A 608-nucleotide genomic window follows, 5' to 3' on the forward strand; every position below is an offset into this window, starting at 1 on the left:
TGAAAATCTCGATGCATTTGTCACCGTGACACAATTTTAAATGTTTCAGACCCGACTCCTAAGATTCTGAACATGTAATCGTGTAATCTGCATAACAAACCCCATGAAGTGGGCACTAACGCTACCTCACGGTCACAGCTGAGGCCCCTGAAGCCCAGAGCTAATCTCTGGGGTCGAGATGCGGTTTGCACCCAGCTGGTCTGAGCCGCGGCGATGACCCTGGCGCCGGGGGCTGGGCGCGGGCCGTCGTGGGGTGGGTGCAGACGCAGGGCCTATCGCGCTGGAACACTCGCCACCAGCGACACTCGCACAGGGGCCGACCACGTGCTCCCGGCGTGCCGGGTCCAAATCTCTTCCTCGGCTGCAAGAGGTAGGAGACCCTCCGCCCAGCGGACACGCGACCATCGCGTGCTGAGCGCGGCAGCCTGGCCACGGGCGGGGGTGTGGCCGGCCGGGGGCGGGGGCGGGGCGGACCTCGGTGGGGGCGTGGCTTGTCGTGAGCGGGGCGGCACGGGCCTGGGTGGAGGCGTGGCTTGTTGTGGGCGTGGCGGCACGGGCCCTGGTGGAGGCGTGGCTTGTGGGCGGGGCGGAACAGGCCTGGGAGCAGG

The 608-nt window shown here is 66.6% G+C and overlaps 1 protein-coding gene across 1 annotated transcript in view; it reads left to right on the plus strand.

The window, feature by feature from the left end:
* The first annotated feature begins 213 nt into the window (after positions 1-213).
* The window catches only part of DEPDC7 (DEP domain containing 7), a 16776-nt gene continuing 16381 nt past the window's right edge, over positions 214-608 (plus strand). The window contains exon 1 of the mRNA XM_046643103.1: positions 214-253. Within this exon, the coding sequence (XP_046499059.1) occupies positions 214-253 (40 nt within the window). The remainder of the gene's footprint in view (positions 254-608) is intronic.

The sequence above is a fragment of the Equus quagga genome, chromosome 17, assembly GCF_021613505.1.
Source record: "Equus quagga isolate Etosha38 chromosome 17, UCLA_HA_Equagga_1.0, whole genome shotgun sequence".
NCBI lineage: Eukaryota > Metazoa > Chordata > Mammalia > Perissodactyla > Equidae > Equus > Equus quagga.